Source organism: Desmodus rotundus, chromosome 8 (assembly GCF_022682495.2).
Source record: "Desmodus rotundus isolate HL8 chromosome 8, HLdesRot8A.1, whole genome shotgun sequence".
Taxonomy (NCBI): Eukaryota; Metazoa; Chordata; class Mammalia; order Chiroptera; family Phyllostomidae; genus Desmodus; species Desmodus rotundus.
Window position 1 is genome coordinate 134,877,295 of NC_071394.1, and position 21,673 is coordinate 134,898,967.

Below are 21,673 nucleotides of genomic sequence, written 5' to 3' on the forward strand. Positions count from 1 at the left end.
AACATTCCTCAGATATTTAAATGAAGTGAAAACCCCCAACCTTTAAATTAAAGGTTTTTCACAGGTTTTTCCCCTGTGGCACCTCAGTTCCGTTCCTAAAATGTTTTCTTTGATGGCTGCGCATCTGGCACTGAAAGAAGGAGGAGAAATTACTTACAAATGTCTGCCCGTTTACATGGGCTTTGGGGAAAGACCAGTGTAGATTTCCAAAAAAAAAATAAACACAACTTGTTCTGCGAGGGTTACTTTCTGCACTTACAAAGTCTCAGCGTTGAACTCTGTTGTAGAAGGAGGAAAATGGTATTATTCATGACTCAGCTTTTATGGAAGCAACCTTAAAACTTCCCAGTTCATTGGAAATAGGAAGATATGCTCGGAAGTGCAGTGTGACTCAAGGAAAAGACCCGTTTTTGAAAGGTTTAAAATTTTGAGTTGTGATTTTTCACAGTGTGGAGATTGAATGAACTGTTTTCAGCATTTTTGAGAAATCGTCTACATATTTATGAATGAATTTATGGAAAAAGCAGTGTCCATCTTACTAAAATATTAATAGTTTTTTAAAAATGGAAAAGCCAGCCCTGACCGGTGTGGCTCGGTCGGGTGCTGGCCTGTGAACCAAAGGGTGGCCAGTTCGATTCCCAGTCAGGGCACAGGCCTGGGTTTTGGGCCAGGTCCCCAGCAGGGGGAGCGTGAGAGGCAACCACACACTGATGTTTCTCTCTCACATGGATGTTTCTCTGCCTCTTTTTCTTCCTCCCTTCCCCTCTCTCTAAAAATAATATAATCTGTAAACATTGGAAAGGCCAACTTGAGTCTCTGGATATGCTGGTAAAGATGCTGCGAGGGTTGATCAGGGAGAATTGGGTTAGTTGATGCGTGATGAATTCTATGCAGGGGGTGACTTGTTGAATCGGGCATCTCCGTAATCACCACGTGGGTAGATTGTGGCTCTTAGAATGTTGACTGCATCCAACCCTTCCCATCCTGGACCTGCAGAAATTTCTGATTAAAAGGCTGACTTGTTAATGTGGTATTCTGAGAACCAACACTGGGTCATTTTTTGTGCATTAAAGTTAAAAATCTGTTCATGATTTAGGGATGATCTCATAATATTGGGCAAGTGAAAATACAGGGTCTGGCACAAATAACACCCCTTTTTATTATGAAATCGTAAGCACGTGATTCTGTAACATCACAATATCACACTCGAGCACAACCTACGGCATTTTCGGTGAAACGTTCACATTAAAACAAATTATTCCCACTCTGTCATTACCCGACCAGCCACACCCTGGCAGGCATTAGCTTGCCGGGACCCTTACCTCTGGGTGCTGTGCCAGTCGCTTACTTATAGAGCAGTGAGCAGCCAGAGCCCCAGGCTCAGCAAATGAAGCAAATGGGTGTTTCCTACCTGCCTTGGGGGAGGAAACCGCTGGCAGTGGCAGTGACATTAGTAACAGTGACGAGGTGATACAGGGACGCTCCTTCCCGTGCATCGGGCACCAGGGGAGCTTCGTGTCTGCTTCCCACAGGCACGGTGAGGGAGGTGTGCTGTTTCGGAGATGACGAGGAGACGGTCTCAGAGCCTCGGGAACCTTCTCAGTCTGTTGTCCTCTCGGGATTTCTTTTTGTCCGTGATACCGACATGCAGCGTCCCGATCACGGGTGCTCACTGCTCCAGCAGCTGCTTTCCCCGGCGTGAAGTCGGGAGACAGGCCTGGGCTGCAAACCATCGAGGCCCCAAGGAGGCAGTTGGATTGCTACTTAATTACCCGCTAATCGTGTAGCCATGTTGGAGACTCAGCGCCCACGGCCCAGCCCTACGCGGGGGGAGGGGGCCACTGGCCACGTGCGGCCGCGCATCTGTCAGCCCTACGCCCGGAGGTGGCATCCATAGAAAAGAGAATGGATGCAGAACCTCAGGCTTCTTTCCAAAAATGTGAAGGATAATAATAAATAAAGTATCTTGATAACTTTCTATTGAGCAAATGTTGAACTGATACTATTTTGGATATATTTGGTCGAGTAAAAATAGTCTTAAAAGAAATGTCACTTGTTCCTTTTAGCCATGTTTCACGAGGCTCCTAGCAAGTTTAAAGGGACATGGGTGTGGCTTGCGCTGTCCTTCTGTGGGGTGGCTGTAACATTTATGGAGTAGAAATTGTCCTTTAAAGGTTCTGTGGCATCTGTTGTCGGAAAGAGCCCGAGAGCGGCGAGATTGCGGTGCCGTCAGGTTCCGTGTGAGCAGCAGCAACTGCTTCCGGGGTCCGTGCCAGCCGTGGGGCCTTGACCCTCTGACGAGTGAGCGCCGGTTTCGGGTGAATGTGGGCAAGTTCTCCATCAACACACGTGGAGATTCCGAACCTGGGTGTGTCCAACCTGTTTTCAGTTTTAATCTTCTGGTGGGACTAGCGAGGTAAATGAAACTCCTTTTAAAAAAAATATCTTATTGATTATGCTACCGCAGTTGTCCCAATTTCCCCCCTTTGCCCCCCTTTACCTGGTACCCCCCTTCCTGCTAGCAGCCCCGCTTGTTCACGTCCATGGGTCAAGCGTATAGGTTCTTTGGCTTCTCCATTTCCCATACTATTTTTAACCTCCCCCTGTCTCCTTTGTACCTACCATTTATGCTTCGTATTCCCTGTGCCTTTCCCCCCATCCTCCCCCTCTCCCACCCCACTGATAACCCTCCATGTGATCTCCATGTCTGTGATTCTGTTCCTGTTCTAGTTGTTTGCTTAGTTTTTGTTTTTTAAGGTTTTGGTGATAGTTGAGAGTTTCTTGTCATTTTACTGTTCATATTTTTGATCTTCTTTTTCTTAGATAAATCCCTTTACCATTTCATATAATAAGGGCTTGGTGATGATGAACTCCTTTAACGTGACATTATCTGGGAAGCACTTTATCTTCCCTTCTGTTCTAAATGAAAGCTTTGCTGGATACAGTATTCTTGGATGTAGGTCCTTGCCTTTCATGACTTGGAATACTTCTTTCCAGCCCCTTCTTGCCTGTAAGGTCTCTTTTGAGGAATCAGCTGACAGTCTTATGGGAACTCCTTTGTAGGTAACTGTGTCCTTTTCTCTTGCTGCTTTTAAGATGCTCTCTTTACCTTTAACCTTTGGCATTTTAATTATGATGTGTCTTTGGGTGGGTCTCTTTGGGCTCAAGTTATTTGGGGTGCTCTGTGCTTCTTGGACTTGCATATCTATTTCTTTCTCCAAGGTAAGGAAGTTTTCTTTCATTATTTTTCAAATAAGTTTTCAGGTTCTTGCTCTTCCTCTTCTCCTTCTGGCACCCCTATGATTCGGATGTTTAGAGATGTCCCAGAGGCTCCTTAGCCTATCCTCGTTTTTTTAAATTTTCTTCTTCCTGTTCTGATTGAATGCTTATTTCTTCCTTGTGTCCCAAACTGTTGATTTGATTCTCGGCTTCATCCACACGCAGCGGCGTGTGCCTGGCTGGTGTGGCTTGGTTGGTTGGAGCATCATCCCTTAGACTGAAAGGTCGCTGGTATGATACCAGTCAGGGCACAGGCCTGGGTTGCAGGTTTGTCCCTGATTGGGGCGCATGTGGGAGGCAACTGATCGATGATTCTCTCACACTGATGCTTCTTTCTCTCTGGAATCGATAAATGCATATTCAAAAAAAGGAAATGTTGTGAGAGAAACATGAGTCGGTTGCACCCCAGGCATGTGCCCTGACCAAGAATTGAACCAGCGGCCTTTGGCTTTGCGGGATGATGTCCACCCCACTGAGCCACACCTGCCCGGGCTGATCATCGAGAGCTTTGAAGGACAAACAGGCTTTTCAAGGTCTCCCTGAAGTAGCTGTGGAGCAGCTTTCCGCTGGTTTCCACACTAGCATCACCCTTGGTGTCCCTGCGGAAATGTCGGTGGAGTTGGACGTGGCTGCGCCCAACAGGAGCTGCCGTGACTGCCGTCTCTTCCCTGCGTCTCTGTGTGGTGTGGCGCCATGTGATGGTGCAGACCTCTGCTCAGGAGCCCAGCACCTTCGAGTCCCTGTGATGCACCCCGCCCTCACAGCGCCCGCCACCGTGAGGGCGTCCCGCTTCCCCACTCGGGTCTGGGCGGTTTCTCAGAGCGTGTGTGTGGGAGCCAGAGAAGGAAGGCGAATGCGTTGGTGCATTTCGTCCCCGTAACGTGGATCGGTGACAGCTCCACGTGTTGCGTTATTGTATGTGTGGTGGCAACTAAAAAGGCATCTGGGGACTTAACAGTCATGTGTATTGGAAATGCTATTAGAGCTCAACGAACAGAAGGTTAAGTAAAACCCACAACTTTATTTAGCTTTTAAAATACTTGCTGTCTGCAAAGTGGCTCCTGATTGCTTCACCGGCTCCTGCAAAGGAAGGTTCTTATTCAAACCCACGTGTCTGACGGCTGCCTGAGTATTGAGCGGCCTGAAAGACTTGCCGCGTGGAAGTGTTTTAAGTGCTCGTGTGTGTGTGTGCGTGTGTGTGTGTGAGTGAGTGAGAGAGAGACTCTGGGAATTGTGTTCGCTGAGTGGAATGGAATGGGCCCCCACCTGGACTGGTGCAGTTGTCAGGCACCGGTGCACGAAGGATGGCGGATGGGGGAGTATGAGACACTCACACGCATGTGCCCTCACACGCATGTGCACATGCGCACACGTGCACGTAAGCCATAGAAAGGACTCTCCATTGGTCAGTCTTACCGACGTGCCAGTGACAGGAAACGCCCCTGAATTTCAGCTCCTCGCCGCTGTTCCCTGTCCCCAAGTACGGCCACCGCTCCATAGTGGCTTGTGTCTCAGCCTCTCTCACCGGCCGCCTGCCCTGTTCTCACGTCCCTGCCTTTCCTCCCTTTCCCTGGCGCATCCCGCACGGGCAGCCCAGGCAGCTTCCCGGCACCCTCCCGCCCCGGTGTCCGCTCTGTGTAGCTGCGTATCCAGATGAGTGGCGGGGAGAGGCCCAGGGGGAACCGGGGTGCTGTCATCTAGGAGGGAAAGAAGACACATGTGACAGTGAGGGAAAAACCAACCCTCGCCCTGACATCCTGTGTAAGAAAATCCCTAGGACACTGGCATGGAGGTTCGGGGAGAGAAGGCGGAGAGAAAATGACTTCGAGCTGCATCTTAAAATGACGGTGGCACCCCCGGGAGCGTGTGCCTCGTGCTCACTCCGCACCCTGCTCCGAGCCCGGGGCCTGGCCGGGTTGTGGTGTCCTGGAAAACCTCGGGCCTCCTCTGAGCCCCGCGGGTTGTCACCCCTGTTTTACAAAAGAGGGCTGGAGCCTCTGACAGTCAGGACATTTTCTAAAATTCGTGTAGCTGATAAGGGTTGAGCTAGAGTTAAAACCAAGAGAACTGTGAGGCAGTCTCACTGCCCAGCTCGTGGGCGGGAGCCTTGTGCTGAAATTGGACCCGCCCTGTGCGGATGCGGCCGGTGCTGGCCTGTGTGGACCGCGCCAGGGAAGTCCTTGGGTGGGGTGACGATACATCACATGTGATTTTTGTAATTCTGGAGGTTGGGACTCCTAGTGCCCAGGTGCCAGCCGAGTCCCAGCCTGGGGAGGCCCCTCGGCCTGGCAGCATGGCTGTCTTCCCGCAGGGCCCCAACATTGTGGTTTTGTTGAAACCTAAGTGCCCCCCCGAGACCCCACATCCGAATACGGTCACACTGTGGGCCGAGGCTTCCACATAGGGGTTATTTCGGGGGGACACGGGTGTACAGTCCATGACAGGCAGGGCACTGATTTAATCTCAGCGGAAGGCGTAGCGTGGGTGTGGCGGGCCTGCGGCAGCTTCCATGACACCAACGGCCATGCGCGTGGGGACGGACTGTCCCCTCCACCCCGGCTCCAGGTGTGTTCATTTAGTTAATTTTCCCGATGAGTTTTTGAGGTGGGTCTCGTCACCATTGCTTCGCGAGGAAGCTGAGGCACAGCGAGGTTGCCATTGTGCTCCAGGTCCCGTTCAGGAGGGAGCACACATCGTCTGCAGCACCGCGGCCTCCCCTTTTCACCTGCCCCCGTTCCCAGGACCCCGAAGCAGGCAGGGCAGCCGGTCGCCCCAGGGCCCCCCGGGTGTGGTTTACTAGCTTTCAGGTTTTGAAGCAGAGCTGCTGGACTTTTTTTGGTTTCTAAGTTCGTTTTCCATCATTCACTGTTCTCTCATAGGGTTTCCAGTGGTGTGAGTGTGTGTGAGCTCTCGGCGTGGAATGGAGCACAGACACGCAGGGAAGTGGTCACACGCAGAGCAGCACGAAGGGGCAACTCCGAGGTCTCGGCGGGCGAGCAGGCAGCTGCGTGTGTTCCGAGCGACCGCATCTCCTCGTTACGGGGCCGTTCTCTCTCTCTCAGCGTGGCCAGTCCGCGGGCACCTTTTTCCCCTCATTTTGCAGCCAGGTGCTGCTGTTGGCAGGATTCCTGTTGGGTGAAAACCACACACTCGGCTACCAACAGCATAAAAGAACCTAACGCGGTTTTTTGTGTGTCTTGGAGGTTTTGAAAGCTCTTGGCTGCTTACGTGCCGGGTTTCCCGTTGGCACTGCCTTGGCGGTGAGTTGCCACCTGCGGGCAGAGTGGGCAGTGAGTGCGTGCTGGAGATCCGTCTCTCCATGGGGATGGACTGGTGGCCTCTGTGATGTCCCTCTGCAGATTGATGAGGATCTGTGGTCTTAGACACAGCACATAAAACCACGGTTTTCGCTCACACCGGGTGACCACACAGAGCTGCGCTGCCCGCCACCTCCGAGAAGATCGGCAGCTCCGTCCGGTGTTTCACACGGCGTAGGTATGGCGCCCTGTCTCCCACGTCACTCTTCCTCGGTTAGATACCATTAAAGGTGTGACGCAAGGGCTGGAAAACAGGCAACAGTGTCAAACACCACTTAAGACAGTGCTGCTGCCTTGACAACCTCGGTCGTCCTTGTACCCGACCCCCACGGTGTTGAGGTTGTTGCCACGTAACAGTGTGGAACGTAGGGGCGGAGTGAGGCCCCAACCGGCCCACGGCCAGGAGGAGGGTGGGATCAGGGGAGAAATCGCCTCTGTCTCCATCCCGCAGGCAGGCCCCTTCCCAAAGCAGGGTCAGCACACTTCATGACATGTTCAGGTCATGACGTGGGGGCTTCGTGGCCCGTGGTCCCTCATCTCTGCATCATAAAGTGCGGGCAGCCCAGACAAGGTGCAAACAGGTGAGCGAGGCTGTGTCCCAATAAAACTTTATTGATGGACGCTGACATGTGCACGTCCTGTGATTTACTCGTCACGAACTACTGTTCTGATTCGTGGGTCACAGTAGCCTGTGGGTGTGGGGGGGAAGCCACCTTGGGATTGGGTTGCTGGGCTCACTGGTCCCGTTTGGAGATGCTCACGGCGTCCAGCTGCGGTTGGGCTCCAGCTCCTCTCCTGCACGCCGGGGGTTATCACGGGCAATGCGAAGGGTGAAAACAGAGGCACGAGTGTGGGGTTCACGTGGGGGTTCGTGGCTGCTGGTTCCGTCCTTTCTCCCGTGACTGCCGGTGTGGCGCGATTCTACTCTTGCTCCGATGGGGAATGTTTCCTTCGAATGTCTGCTCGAAGTGGCCGAAATACATGGTCCCACTTTCTGGGCCTCTTTGATTTGCTCCTGCTCTGCTTCCTGTGGAGCCTCTGCAGGGTTCGGAGCATCAAGACAGGAGAGTCCAGAGCTTTCTCTCTTCTTTCCTGTGAATTCGTTTGCTCTCAGAAACGCTCTGGCCACGGTCACACAACCCCAGTGGCCCGAGCACGTGGTGGTGGTGTCATCTCGTTCCTTTCCGAATCTATCACACACACACACACACACACACACACACACAGAGAGAGAGAGAGAGAGAGAGAGAACTCTCCTGGGAGGATGTTTGCGTTCTCCTGAGCAAAGTAGAAACACTTTTTAAAGGACATGGGTTCAGCGATGTATTCGTCCGTTCATTTTGCCAGGTATAAAACAGAAGTCCTGCCAAAAGTAAGAGGTTTGGGTTCAGAATGGCACATAACACAGACGGCTTTCGGCTGTGCGGCCAGGCAGAGCGGGTGAGAAAGGTACCCGCCTGGTGTGAAGCCGGCTCTGGTTTCTCAAAGGAGCTCTGGCAGGACTTTCTGCGGCAGGTTACCCGCTAGGGAAAATGCAGGGAGCCTTCGTCACCAAGAGGAACCGGGGACGCCTTGTTCACGCCGTTAAGCAGTCTCACCGCTGTGGCCGTGATTTTATACCCTGTCCATTGTCTCATATGTGACCAGGCTGCCAGCAGTCAAGGGCACCCACAAACAGCTGCCCCCACAGAGCGTGCCGGCCTGTGGGCAGTCAGTGTCTTTGCCAAGAGCAGACACGAGTCCCTATCTTTTCTTTTCATCTCTGGAATGCAGCTTTTTAAAAATATATAATTTTTTAAAAGATTTTATTTATTTTTAAAGAGAGGGGCAGGGAGGGAGGGAGGGAAACATCAATGCGTGGTTGTCTCTCGCACGCCCCCCACTGGGGACCTGGCCTGCAACCCAGGCCTGTGCCCTGACTGGGAATCGAACCAGCGACCCTTCGGTTTTGCAGGCCGGTGCTCAATCCACTGAGCCACACCAGCCAGGGCTGGAACGCAGCTTTTTACCGTCCTTCCACTGACCAGGGTTATTTCTGGCTGTTTCCTTCCCACAGGTGAGGGGCCTTTCCACGGCCCCGTGTTCGTCCGAGAGCCCAGCAGCAGCATGGTCCCCGTGGGGTCCGAGGAGAAAGGGGTCACTCTGAGCTGTGAAGCACGAGGCAGCCCTGCCCCTCATTACAGGTACAGTGAGACTCGAGTTAAGAACACGGCGGTGTGGAGACTGGGGAGTTTTCGAGTCGGTACGCCGATGCCCTTGGGGAGAAGCAGCACACGGCTCTGGCTGCACCTGGTGTTCGCTGCACCTGAAGCGTGAGCACCAGGCCCCGGGCACAGAGGCTTCTCCACGTCTCGGGAAGGGTTCTGGGTCGAAGGGAACCTGCAGAATCTCTTCCATGCACAGTGGTTCTTACTGACTGACAGTGTGATTGACGCGTGAACTTGGACTTCCACGCAGGGTGGGGATGAAGTAAGTGTGTCTGAGGGGGCGTGGAAGTCACAGAGGTAGGAAAACAGACTGCAGTGCCTGACTTGCCTCCTCGCCGTTTTCCTGGGCTGTGTGGGGAGGTTCATCGGATACAGAATAAACTGCACTCTCACTGAGGTCATTTTGCTTATTCTTGAAGAGGAAAACATTTCTTAGATTTTTTTTCATGTGAAAGTCTGTATTTTGCAGATTACAGGAATAACCCCTGTTTACTGAAGAACTCCCGATGTCACAGAGAGACGTAAGAAAGAAAGAATAAAAACCGATCTCTGAGCACCTTAAGATGCAAACGTGTGGGAACATGTTGGGGACGGGGCTGGGTGGTGAGGACGGGATGGGGGTTCGCTATTAACTAACGGATCATCGACGTGCGTGCTCCTGGGGGGCTTGGGGGACCCGCTCCAATGGGAAATGACTTACTGATAAGCAGCACACGCCGCTTTCTTGGAAGGGCCTAGGAGGACGGGCTGGCGGCTCTGTGGAAACATGTTCTTTGAGTGCTGAGTGTTCGTCCCCAAAACTCTGTTGACACAAGTGGTCTGTGTGGCAGCCCCTGTGGGAAGCCTGAAGAGCAAGCGGACTTCAGCCCACGTGAACGACCCTGTAACCGTGCAGAGTAGCGGTGCCGGTCACGGGGCCGCGGGCACCCAGCTAAATCTCGCAGGCCGTCGGTGCCAACTGTGGCTCGCAGCCGGTGCGGCGCTGGGTTGGAAGGTTGGGTGCTGGCACCCGGGAATCGGCCGGGTAGGTGCCGTGCGCCAGTCTGCATTCTGTGCATTCCCAGCACGGCCCCAGGTGACGGGCCAGACAGGCGCCCGCCCCTCCCTGTCTTCCTCTCCCGCCAGCGACAGGAAATGTTTAACAGACGGTTACACTGGGAGGAACTGTGTTTTATAAGCTAGATTAACCGCTCACAGCTCCTTATTTGGGGGGAAGATGAACGTACCAGCTTAACAAGACGTTATCCTGGAGTAATTTCTCCAGCATTTCCATAGACCATCCTAACCCATTTAAAAGTGCCTCCGATTGTTCCTCCCTGAGAAGGCCAAGCCTGGTCCGAGACTTGAGGGTAAACCTGAGTCAGAGGCCAGCAAGGGACTGACATGTGGGGGGCGGGGGCTGCCTCTCTGCTGTCAGTGAAGTCGTGTTTCCCAGCTTCGTCTTCTGAAACATTGGGTGATAAATATGTTCGGCTGAGAAACTGTCAAGGCGCAGGGTTTTGTCAGACGGGGGCGTCTCTAAATGAATAATCAGGTTTGTGAAGTGTGATCACACAGCAAGAAGCATGGAGCTTAAATGTGCAGACACGGCCCCTTGTCCTTATTTCTTGGTACGCCAGGCACGTATTGGAAAGCCAGACGGAGTTTTTAAACATGTTGGTGGCGTGGCTGCATGTTTATGAAGTGGTTCTGCCCTTTGCCAAGTACTTCTTATATTTAGTATATGCCTGGGTGTTATGATGATATTTAAACACGACCTGTAACGGAGACGGGGAGATGTGTGACTTAAATCGGTCTATCGGTTTCACATCTTACACAGAAGGAATTTAATGCACAGGATTGTCGAACATGCAGGTGTGGTTTAAACCCTTGCTCAGTAGCCAAAGAGCCAACGCTTTCATTAAAGCTGTAAAGGTTTTCTAAAGTTCCGACTTGCAGCCACTGTAAAATTTCACTTCAGCTGAAGGTTGATAGTCCCTCAGACCTTACGAAGAGCACAGGGAACCTCTCTGTTTTGGAAATACTCACCTTTGTTGTAACAAGCCCCAGCAGCCTGCCGCGTGTTGTCCGCATGGGCTCTGGGACGGAGCCGGTGGGGGTGTAAAGTCACCTGGGCTGGAATTACAACGCCGCTCACACACACCAACCATCATTGACGGCCCCGTGTTTCCCCAAGGGTTTGACTGGAACAGTCACCTGGGTGATATTTTACATTATTCTTTAAATGTTCCAAAAGGAAATATGCTTGCTTGTTCTAACGTTTTTCCTGCCCTTCAAAAACCGCAGAAAAATACTATAAACACGTGGTAACATGGGGCCGTCAAAAAGGATATGAGCAACTTTCTCTAGGAAGCAAGAGTATTTGTAAGTATTTGTATACTGAAGCAGACAGGTAGGTAGGTAGTATGGGGACGATGGGTACATACATACACACATACACATTATATAAATGCATAGATAGGGAGGTAGGCGGGTAGTACATACACCCACACGTACATATATGAATGGGTACGTCGGTGGTAGGCAGATAGGTACATACACACACACTTACACACCTGGGTAGGCAGGGAGGTGGACAGGTAGGCAGGTACACAGGTAGGCACGAGGAGGAGCATTCGGGGCCGTGTGAAACCACCAGTGCATGGAATGCAAACACCTTCCCCAACATGCAGAGTGAACTGCGATCATCTTCCCCCGGACCGAAGCCAGCTTGGCCAGGAGAGAGCTCTGTCGTTACCCCACTGGGTAAAAAGAGCTCTTACCTGGCCACGTTAGAAATCCAGAAGTTCAGACACTCTCAGGAGACTCACCTGTCTTAGGGTGTAACTGGCAGTTTTATTCTCCCTGTTGCCTGTCCCCGCTGGGCCCCCCACTCCACATTCAAAGGTGAAGGAGTGTTGGGTCTCCCTGTACCTGCTGGTGGCGCCAGATGAGGTGGCCCTGGGTGGCCTCAATAGCTTGATTAAATGCCAAGCATTTTCCCCGACTTTCCATTGGGTGACAAATGCTCATTGAAAGGCCCCGAAGAGCAGGACCTCTGGTCACTCAGGTGCCTTTCAGCCCTGAAGGCACCACCAGTTGGGGCTGGCTTGGGTAAAGCGTGCCAGTACCCAAACGGACCGGGCAAGTAACAGAACTGAAGGGGTAGCCTGCCGGAGCACCCGCGGAACCTGGGCCGGGGCCTGGGGCTCTCCAGCAGCGGCCCCAGCACCCCAGGTCACCGTGGCTACTCCACACGGCTGTGACCACACTGGGGTCTCAGTCCAGCATCACACGGCTTTTCAAGAGATGCTTTGAGATGTTTTCTCTTGGGGACCTCTCCACTTCTGATGTGGACTCTGCTGTTCTTTTCCCACGTGATTTGGGCCAGAATAAACCAAATCTTCAGGCGGAGCATGGCCCATGTGGGCTGTCTTCAATGTGCTCTTTCCCTGGGACCCGGGAGCCGCGCTGCCCGGCTCGCAGATGCAAGAACAAAGGACAGGCAGTGAGCGGGGCATTTGGGGTCAGATCAGGAGTCAGGGTCACAGGTCAGAAGCAGGGATGACCTTAAGTTGGGGTTGCTACTTCTGTCTGGCTCCACTTTCAGGCCTATTCCAGTGAGGTGACAAGGGTGGCTGCCCAAAGCTCCACACTGACCTCAGCTGGGAAAGAGGACGTCTTCCCTGTTAGTGTCAGGAAGGGTCCGCTCCCATCGGGAAAACATGAAATGCAAACATAGTCATGTGGTCAGCGGGCAAAAGTCAGGAGAAAGGGGCAGCTTGATTCCCAGCTGTGACAGCTGGCAGAGAAGAAATGATTCTTTGTGGTTCTTCTTCTGATGTTCCCGAGTGGGAAGAGGGGGCTGACGCATGCGTCCCACCTGTCCTTGGGCTGGAGGGCATGTTCTGAGGGTCCGGCCTGGGTCTCGTGGGCTGTGGCCTCGTGGGAGGAGACCTGCTGCCGAGAACGCAGACCCAGCCGCAGGAAACGCAGGCGTAGCAGACCCCCATCTCCTCCCTTTCGCCTCGGAACCAGTGGGACCATCATGGACCAGTTGAAACGTGGCTGTAACTATGGAAACTGAACTCTTGTTTTTAATCCCAGTGTGGCTCTGGTCTCTGTTTGTTTTTTGTTTTTTTTAATATGTATGTTTGAATTGGACAGTGAATGACAGAAGGGAATCTATATCATAAAAACACTCTAAAAACTCAATTTTTAAAAACACAGCATCATGATTTACCTCATTTATATCTTCAGCAATTACTGCTGGAGCCTCACTAGTTATTTTTGGATAAAGTATTGAATATGCAAATTCAGAGATGCATGCTTTCAAGGGCCGCAATTATTCTCATCACTTCAGTAAACATATTAACAAGCACTGCGTTTGAGCACAAATGCATTTGCTTATTAACTCGAAGCCGCATCTGAAACCACAAATTGCTTCTGTGATTAAATTCCTAATTTTCTTGTCAAGACCCAACTCAAGCATTGCCTGTGGTTGAACCGGGGTTCGGGGTTGGCCGATTGCCTAGGCCCCGCCCAGCCCCCCGAAAGAGTTTAGTGCATTATGTTGCTCTTCTTGCTTTGTTCCACGTTGAAGTCCAAGGTGACATTTCATTTTCTCCAGAACCTCGCTTTTATTCCCATTTTCCTCAGATGTGGTGTGACAGCGTGGGCATCCTGAAGGACGGTTGCTCCGTACCACCCGCTGCGGATGAATTATGTCCTGGCATCATGTTCAAACTGCCGGAAGTCCCTCGATTTATTTGTAGTGGTGTTAGTTTCAATTTCCACGGGTGACTTTCTCCAACCTTGCTCTCAAGTTCTAGTGGAAGACCGTATTTAAGGCTTGGTACCTTAAATCACACTGGCAACAGGATCCGTCGCTAGTTCTTACTGTTACTTTGTCTCTGGGGGGTTCTGTGTGAGAGGCTGCCCCCTGTGATAATACCTGACGTGGCAAATAAATCAGGACTAGTGAAGTGAATGAAAAAAGTGATACCTGCACCCCATCTTGGAGATGTTTGTTGACCGTGTGGGTGGCCACCGCTGGGGACTACGGCCTGTGTGGGGTGGGTGCTGGCCAGGTGGGAAGGCGGGGTCAAGCCACTTCGTCAGGACACACCTGTGAGTGGCTCCAATCACCGTCTCCCCAGCTTTGGGTGGTCATTCGGGGGAGCCGACAGTCGGGGACTTGGTGTTGATTGAAGCCAGGATGACGCACACCTGAGCTCACACACACTCTCACAGCGGTGCGGTCTCTGCCTGGGAAGGCAGGGAGGGACTCATCCCCTCCGCCATGAATGCTTTATGGGCCAGAAAGTTCATTTGTTTTTGTCTGTACAGGCTCTGGAGCACCCAGTTGTCTCACCTTCATTCAAAACTGTTTTGTTAGATGGCATTGTGACAGCTGTCACATCAGCGTGCATTTGAAAAAGCTGATCAGAATTGGGAAAGTTTTGTGCAGCCATTTTAATATTGAAGATGGAAGGAAATATGCAACGTTTTTGGCATATTATGCTTTATTATTTCAACAAAGGTAAAACCCCAACTGAAATGCAAAAAAAAAAAAAAATTTGTGCAGTGTGTGGAGAAGGTGCCGAGACTGATCAAATGTGTCCAAAGTGGTTTGTGAGGTTTTGTGCTGGAGATTTCTCGCTGGACGGTGCTCCACGGTCGGGTAGGCCAGGTGAAGTTGATAGCGTTCAAACGGAGACATTAATTGAGAACAGTCCACTTTTTACCACGTGGGGGAGAGCCGACGTCCAAACAGTAAAGTTATTGGTGAAACTGAAACACGTGTCCTTTATTTTGTGGAAAAAACCGTACGGACTTTTTGGCCGACCCTGTGCTTTATCCCCTGGACGCAGGGAGTGTGGTTTTCACCAGAGAGACGCTGACCAGTCGAAACGCCTCCTGTGTCAGGCAGCTTATGCTTTACATTCAAGATTCAAAACCTGCTGGTTTGAGGGCGTGTGTGACGTGTTCTGTCAACTGTTCTCGAATTGCTTGGGGGGGATCCCCCACGGGCTGCGCCCTTCTGTGATTGGGCTCCCTGCCCCCTGGCTCACTCTGCCTGCCCCGCCCTGGGCCAGTGAGCTTGGCGTCCAGCAGTGTAGACGAGTAACTGATATTTAGAAGTGGATCCCTGAAACCCCCTCTGCCTCGCTCGGTGAGCAGACATCTCACCCCGCACCCCAACCTCCCCCGCGGGCTGCCGGCCCAGAAACAGATCCCCATGCCTCCTCCGCTCAGCAGCTCCGGGGCCTGGAACACGCTGACTGAGACGCAGTGGGTTTGTGAAGTGGGAACCACAGGCCCGTTCTCGCTGAGGACCCTACAAGCAGATCCCAGCTCGTGCAGAGCGGGCGTCTGGCACCAAGGGCTGCCTGTGTGCGTCCGAGCTCGCTCTGGAGGTCGCCGCCTGATGATTGTGTGGAGACCTCTGCTGCAGGTCGCCGTGTGAAGCCTTTGGGAATGGAATGCGACTTCCGTGAAGTTTTAAACAATTTCCACATTTCAAAAAGATTTCATTGTAAGATTGTCAACTTCCCTATGAACTGCAAAATCCCTTTATAAAACTGGGCTTCTGCACCTTCTACAGAGGACTGTGAAGGTGCAGAACTAAAAGAATACCTTCCCGGAAAAGTCCCCCAGTTTACGCCCCGAACGTGCCCTTGGTCACAGCTCGCTGCTCTGTGCTGTGCCCCTCGGCCCCAAACGGCTGGGTTACACTTCACTGCAGAATCTCAGTCTGCTGTGTGCATCCGACTGCGGGAAAGGAGGAGGGCGTGTGTGTGCCTCCGGTTTTCCAGCACATTTCCTAGGCAGATGAAAATGTCAGGAACATTTACAAATCAGGCTGAAGTGGAAATATTTTGCATTGGTATTTTCTCAGGATAAAACCCAGGCCCAGAGATTTCTTACATACTTCAGAGTTTAAATAAATATGACTCTTTTGAATTCACATACTTTCAGCAAGAGGAAAAGAATCAATATTTAATAAGATATTGAAAAATTCTGTATCACCTGAGGATGAGTTCCATTAATGAGGAACTGTGTTGGGAAGGCGAGAAATCATTGTAAGGCTTTGCTAAAAGAAAATGAATGTTCTTCAGGGAATCTCGAGTGCACGACGCGAGCTCTGAGGAGTCTGCGGGAGGAGGTGCCGCCCCGCTCGGGTGCGGTGGGGCCGGATTTGAGTCGTTTTTGCCTTTTCTGTGGTGAGATAATGCAGAGACTGCGACAGCATGATGGAGACCGAGCTGAAGGAAGGCAGGGCATTTATGTGACCGGAGCAAACCTCCATGTTTTTCTTAGAACTTTGGGGTGATAGCTCTTAGATCTGAGACAGCGACTGAGATGAGGCACTCACTCACCTACTTCCTGACCTCTAACTCTTCCCAGGCATGGACGAAGAAGGAAGAAGTGCTTCTCCGAGTTCTTGTGCATCTTTGCGATTTCCCACACAGCTGCTGTGCCTTTGGTACCCATCAGCTAAACACAGAGACACAGTTTTGAAAGGACGCTACCACCAGGCACGCTGAGACACAAACATTCTGACTCCAGAGCCAACATCTCCTTTTCCCCCCCGTGCAAGCTGAACTCTGGAGGTCACGGCGACACAGGCACCCTTTGTCATGAGACCGGTCCATCAGAACTGAAAGTAACTCCATCTTTCCTGACTTGAGAGAGTGTGTCCCGCTGCAGGCGCGAAGCCCTCTAACTGTTGGCAGGTTAAGTTTCAGCTCGTCCCCTTGTGACGTCCTGTCGGGTTTACTCTGAAGGTCAAGCCCGGCACAAGTCTCGCCCCACGTTCACAGGCTTCTCCAGCAGGTGCATGTCATGTGCAGACACCCCATCTGTGGAGACGCAGTCTGGTCCGCGTGAGAGGAGGGGCTGGGGCGGGGGCACCGAGGGAGGAAGCTGACCTGGAACCAACAGGCACTTGGAGAGGGGAAAGAGAAGCAGAGAGAAAGACGGCTGGGAGCCGGTGAGGGTGTCTCCTCCACGTTGGTAACGGCTCCCTGAGCTAAGAGCTTGGCATTGTTGTCTTTATAAATTTACAGAGATGGTAGTTTTTTCACTCTGCATGTTAAAAACTTAGGTCTAGGGGAGGTAAGTGATTGGCCCATGGTCATAGAGCTGGTGGGGGGTCCGCTCAGCCCACGGAGTGGGGTGCATTTGGTTGGAGTCCCTTCGGGGTTCATTAGGCTTTTACCTGGCAGGAGTGGCTAGGGCCTGGGACCCAGATGGAGGTCAAGGCAGGAGCCAGGAAAGCAGAAAAAAATCCACAAACGTGGAAGCAACCTAAGTGCCCATCAGCAAACGAGTGGATCCAAAAACTATGGCATATTTACACAATGGAATTCTACGCAGCAGAGAGAAAGAAGGAGCTTATACCCTTTGCAACAGCATGGATGAAACTGGAGAGCATTATGCTAAGTGAAATAAGCCAGGCGGTGAGGGACAAATACCATATGATCTCACCTTTCACTGGAACATAATCAACAAAAGAAAAAAGCAAACAAAATACAACCAGAGACATTGAGGGGGGGGACAGTCTAGCAGTGGCCAGGGGGGAGTGGGTGGGGACAGTGGGAAGAGGGGATTGCAGGAACTATTATAAAGGACACATGGACAAAATCGGGGGGGATGGTGGGGGTGGGCTAGGGAGGTGGGTTCAGCTGGGGTGGGGGGAGGGAAGGGGAGAAAAGGCATACAACTGTAATTGAATAACAATAAAAAATAAATTTTAAAAAAAATCCACAAACGTGAAGCTTCCTGAAGGCAGGGACCCATCGCACCGTGTGCTCAGAAACTAGAAGCTGGCCTGGCATACAGGTGCTCAATGTTTTTCTCAGAGGGAGGCAGGGAGGAAGGAAGGGCTTTCTAAGTACAGTTGAACATGAAATAGGTCAAGTGCAGGCGCTCTTACCTGCTTGTGTCCCCCAGAGGTGGCCCATGGTGGCTCCTTGGGTAGCAGGTAGACTGGATTGTCTCTAACCTTAGAGAGCTTAACATCAAACACTCGGCATTCTTATCAGGATGCCAGCTCTGTCTCAGCAGATCTAGGGTGGAGCCCGGGATTCTGTGTCCAATCGACTCCCAGGTGATGATGGTGGTGATGGTGAGGGTGATGGTGATGCTGATGCTGGTGGTGATGGTGATGGTGGTGATGGTGATGATGGTGGTGGTGATGATGCTCCGCAGAGCGCACTGTGTATCAGGCAAACAGAGAATTGGGACAGAGCGTGGATGGACAGTTCTCCTGTGTTTCATTCCCTTTTCGGAATTCCTGTAGTTCTCGGATTTGGGGGAGAATAAGATGAGAGGGGTTTAACACATGCTTATTATGGTGTGACATCAAAGCTCTAAGGGCAGAGTTAAAGTTAAAATAGAAGAAAATGACCCAAAATGTCCATGCAGATATGGACTTGCCTTGGGAAGGATCCTGAGAGTCACTCTACACCCAGCAAAACCAAAGACGCACAGCGGATGCCACCACGAGGAGGAGGTTACAGCTCTTTCTGTTCTTTTCTTTGTAATTTTCTTTTTAAATTCTGAAGAAAAGAGTCGGGGTCTCTAGTTGTCTCTTAGTTACAACTTGGTCTCTCAGGACAAATACTGGTTTAGACCTGGGAGACTGACATGAATAAAGAAGACAAATCAAGAAATTCTTCGTTTTGAACAGGGACAAAAGATAAAGTGCTTGTTGCGCACCAGAGACTGCACTTGGGAATGTGCGCCTTCCCCACAGTCCCCTCACTGAGACTGCAGTGAGCTGTTCCCGACTCAGAATATGGCACAGACGTGCAGTCAAGTATAACGATGAACCTCTCACTACCAAGAAAGCTACAGTCCCTGCGTCTGCCCCTGCTCTCGTTCTCCCTTCTCTCCATGAGAGCTAGTAAAACACCTTAAGTTGAGGTGTATCATTTTCATACATTTAAAAAGTATGTTTAGAATAGCCCTAATATATGTGTTTTTAAAACTTTATGTCAGTGGTTTCGAATTGCATGTTTTATTTTGCAGTTTTATTAACCCTAGTTCTTGAGACTTTTTCATGTTCATACGAGTTCGTGCATTTTCACAGCTGTTGAATATTTCATTTAACTTCTGCACACTCACTTGGGATAGAGCTCACATTTCACCTCATTATGTGCCTTCACGGTACCCAGCGTGTCCAGGTTCACATTCCCCGTGTTAACCAGACACCTTTCAACGCCCCGTGACGTGACTCGGGCTGGAACCAAAGTGGGTGTCGCTTCTGTTCCGGCCAGTTAATCCTCTTGGGACCGTTGCCAACCCACCCAGCTGCTGTGCTGAGCACCTCATCTAGGAAATGGGCCTTACGCCCCCCATTTTCTCAGAATCGTCATTAAGAACAATGAAAGTGGCTGTCGTAACGTGCTAAAATTTGCGGAACAGGTAGCAGTGTGGTTTTATTATTAGGACGAGGCCTTCTTAATGAGAACAATAGAATTATTAGAACAGGAGGTGGATGGCAGGGCGTGTGGAGTGGGTGTGTCTGGGGACTGTGGACGTGGGTGAGTTTGCAATGGCGATGTCTACCTCCGCGTGGCCCCTGGACTCGCTGGTTAAAACCTGCGGTGTTCCTGTTAGAAAGCCCCTGTTTGAGGCCAGCTGCTTGGCTTTTCCTTTTCTTCTTTTGCCTTCCCGTTGATGAATACGCCTCTGGAGTTCCTGCCTGGTCTGTTTCCCACCCCCAGGTGGCAGTTGGGGTCCTTGGCTCTGCGTCCTATTTAGCAGCACGGTGACGGCTTGGAAGCACCTCGGGCCGGTGTTTACCCAGACAAATGGAAATGGATAGCTGAGCACTTTCCCGATTAATTTATTAAACGTGCCCCATCCGTCTGGGTAAATCACAGGAGCGGGCTCTTTCCCGTTCCTGGCCAGCGAGCCACCTGCCTGCGGTGAGGGAGGTAATTACCTCAGCTTTCTGCCTCTCCTGGCTGCCTGGGCCCCGCCTGGTCTGCCCCGGTGAGCGACTACATCATTCCCACCTCCTCGGGAAGTCCTGAGTCATCTTTAACTTCTCGCTGCCACGCTGCTGTGGTTTCTACTCCATGTCGCCTTTGGCTGCTGATAGGTATCTTGGGCGTAGCTGATCTTCAGTTATGAAAGAATGCAGTGACATGCTCATTGCCTGTGGCCTCTAGGAGAGGTGACGGGTACAGTGAGCTTTATATGCCGATTTAAAGAAACACGTCCTAAGAGGGACAATCCTCGACTTTTTTCCAGGTGGCAACTGAACGGGAGCGACATCGACCCGCACGAGGACTCTGGGTACCGCCTGAGTGGAGGGAGCCTCGTGCTCCTCAGTCCCCGCAGGGGCCGGGACGCCGGCAGCTACCAGTGCTTTGCGACGAACGTGCTGGGCACCGTGGTCAGCAGAGAAGCCAGACTCCAGTTCGCCTGTAAGTGCCGCTTCGCCCCCGCGAGCCCAGGTGGGGGTGGCGGGGGATAGTGTGACCACTCGGTGAAGCTCCTGCTTGGTGTGCAGCGTGCTGACTGGACGCTGCCTCCTGGCATCCGCCTGAAGGGGCCTTCCCCACCTGGCTGGGCGGCAGGGAAGCGACCTGTCAGCCCGTGCTGCCCTGCGTGTCTGTGTGGGCCACGCCCTGCCCGGGGCCTCCTGTCCGAGTGGTGGCCGCCCCGGTCTGGCTGGGTGGAAACAGAGAGGGGGCAGGTTGCTTGGTGTCTTGTACAGAGAAGACGGTTCTGTGTAGCTCCTCCAAAGGCCTCGGTGTGCTGACAGCAGGGACGTGGTGCGCCGGGACCGAGGGCAGGGTCACGGGGTACCTTTCACAACAGCTGGGTTGGGGTGCACCCACATGGCAGCTGATCGCCCAGGAATGACGTAACTGCATGATTTGTAGTGCGACCACAGACGTGGGAATGTACAGGGACATGCACCTTCGTCCGTGTGTTTTGTTCAGTGGAGAAGTTCACTGTCACCACAGCTGTCGGACGCTGTCATCATCCCCAGAAGAAACTGTGCCCCGTGAGCCGTCACCTCCACCCCCTGCGGGTCTCCCCCGTCCGCTCCGGGAAACCGCAGGTGTGCTGTCTGTGTGTGGGCTCGCTGACACTGGACAGGTCTGTGGGGTGAACAGTAGTGTGGGGGTCTTTGGGCCGACCAGCTGGGAGCTTCGCTGATGTTTCTGAGATTCACTGGGTGTGATGCCTTGGACACCCGTGTGTTTTGTGAAATACCCCAGTACCTGGTTCATTGTCATTGCCGGGTGACGTTCCAGCCTGCGATGCGCTCCGTGCTGTTTGTGCGTTCGCTCACGGCCGTCAGGTGGTGTTCACTTCGGGGCCGACAGGGATTCCACTGTTGGAAACGTGTGTGCGAGTGTTTGCGCGGGTGCGGCTGCTCGTCCTCCTGCGTTCACACCTGAGACCGCGCTGGCGGGACCGTTGACCCACACGCAGCCTCCAGAGGGCGTGCCGCTTGCATGGTGCCCCTGCACACTCACGTGTCCACCGGCAGTGCCTGAGGGCCCGCCTCTTCCATCTCAGGGAACGTGTGTTATTTCTCTTGTTGACTGTGGCCGTCAGCGAGGGTTCTTTGGGAGATTTCAAAGGTCCTGTGAACTTAGGGGAATGACTTGCAAGTTTATCTGTGACACAGCTGTCCCCCCCAGGTATATTCTGATTTAGAAGGAGGCATCATAGTTGAGGGGAGGGCACAGGGGGTTTGAGGCACATCTGATTCCTTCTAGTTTTGAAGCAGAATTGAGTCCCCAGAATGATTTTAACAGGAAAATATTTATAAGTGAATTGGCCACTTAGAAAATCACTCTGTGTGGAAATAACCTCCCCCCCCCAGGCGCTAGTGCCTGCTGTGCCCATTACTCA

General features: G+C 52.2%; 1 protein-coding gene across 1 annotated transcript in view; it reads left to right on the forward strand.

The window, feature by feature from the left end:
* Positions 1–21,673, forward strand: part of CNTN3 (contactin 3) — a 126,881-nt gene that overhangs the window by 31,704 nt on the left and 73,504 nt on the right. The window contains exons 3-4 of the mRNA XM_053929776.1: positions 8,653–8,779; positions 20,051–20,226. Coding sequence (XP_053785751.1) covers positions 8,653–8,779; positions 20,051–20,226 — 303 coding nt within the window. The remainder of the gene's footprint in view (positions 1–8,652; positions 8,780–20,050; positions 20,227–21,673) is intronic.